General features: G+C 45.7%; 1 protein-coding gene across 1 annotated transcript in view; it reads right to left on the bottom strand.

Moving 5' to 3' along the window:
* The window catches only part of sema5a (sema domain, seven thrombospondin repeats (type 1 and type 1-like), transmembrane domain (TM) and short cytoplasmic domain, (semaphorin) 5A), a gene marked incomplete at both ends in the record, with an annotated part of 77,943 nt that overhangs the window by 1,610 nt on the left and 74,711 nt on the right, over positions 1-1,622 (bottom strand). The window contains one exon of the mRNA XM_084474888.1: positions 752-804. Coding sequence (XP_084331014.1) covers positions 752-804 — 53 coding nt within the window. The remainder of the gene's footprint in view (positions 1-751; positions 805-1,622) is intronic.

Below are 1,622 nucleotides of genomic sequence, written 5' to 3'. Positions count from 1 at the left end.
CCAGAATGACTTCTCCATGAACCAAGTGTTCACCACTCAACACGCTGAAGCACACACACACACACACACAGACACACTGGCCTCCAGCCTGCAGAGAAGAGATGGCTAAGATGGCTAAGATGTTGTACGATTATGTAAACGGGGCGTACGCAGCCCGGCACACAGCCGTTACCATGTATCATTGGGTTTGTCATTAACAGAGCATTATAGAAATAGTTAAGAGCGTTTGCTTTTGTTAATATCCATTATATCGACGTGATGAGTGAATTTAACTGAATCGTTTAAGATGCATGCGTGTGTTTGAAGTGTGCATGATAATCAGTGTGTGTCTCTCCAGCTGGTGTGGACGCCCCTCAGACTCCACGGTCCTTCCTCTAATTAATAGAAGAATATTAGCCTTGGAATACTTTGTGATGTAGTTTTCCCTTCACACTGGGCCAGATATGAACCAACATCCACAGAACACAGAAAATCCGGAAAAAAAGTGACATCCAAGTACACAGCCGTTTGCCAGAGCCTGCAGCAACAGATGTAAGGATCCTTTGTGAACAGTGCTGGATAAAAGCCTGCTTTTTGCATTGGCGGATTGAGCTGTTTCCCAGAAGCGTTGGGGGTATTTCCATTAAGAGCCCGGCCCAGCTTCTTTAAGTTGCCAAATACTTTTTGTCAACTTAATGTAATATCTCTCTCTCCGTAAGTGTGACATATCGTTTACCACATTTGAAAATCCATCCAAGCATCCAATTATAACCTCATCCACCTCAAGACAGGCTCGCACCGAGCCGGCGTTTGCATTGAGTCTAGCTAAAGAGTGGGACTTAAAGATGTGTAAGTAGGGTCCCTTTGGTTAACTTTCAAGAAGAATCACGCCGACGCTAAGGTAAAAGTATCAGTTGTGCGAAGAATATAAATAACCGTAGAAATCCATGGGCCCCCCCCCAGGCTCCCCTATCGTCTCTGCTACTGAGAGCATCATGCATTCATCTGACATTTCAGGTTACTCAAGAAAGCGAAAGCGTTAGGGACCACTGCGCAGACAAAGGTTCTGTGTGTGGATGTTGACGCTCTGCCATCTACAGTACTAATCTAAAAGATTCACCCAAACCTGTAACCAGAGGCACGGCACTGATTGACAGGCAGCGCACAATAACTCACAGCATATGGAAAACGACGGGATACGAAAAAAAAAAGAAGACAACAGCTTGTCACTCTCTTGTCTCGCTCGCTTCCAATTGCAAAGTAGCATTCCCAGGTAGGTTTTGACGTTTTAAAAACGACTTTCCGTGCCATTGTCTGTCCGTCTTCCTATCTTATCCTGCGGATTTCGCCGTTGAGGCTTTTGACATTTCTTTTTATCATTTGGGCCAGTATTGGATGGAACAGTGTAGGTAGAACACAAGGGAAAAAAGGGCAGGAAGACATGGTGGATATGACCACAGGCTGGAGAGTAATTCCAGGTAATCAATCATCACACCTGTGTGCCCTTTACCGGTTGTTTAATAACCCCCCCCTCCCCAAACACAAACACACACACACACACACACACACACACACACACACACACACACACACACACAGTTTCCAACTCCTCCAGCGATGGGGTCGACCACATCGCACATCAC

Source organism: Micromesistius poutassou (assembly GCF_964030765.1).
Source record: "Micromesistius poutassou genome assembly, chromosome: 11".
Taxonomy (NCBI): Eukaryota; Metazoa; Chordata; class Actinopteri; order Gadiformes; family Gadidae; genus Micromesistius; species Micromesistius poutassou.
The sequence above is the reverse complement of the archived record's forward strand: the minus strand, read 5'-3'. Positions and strand labels throughout refer to the sequence as shown.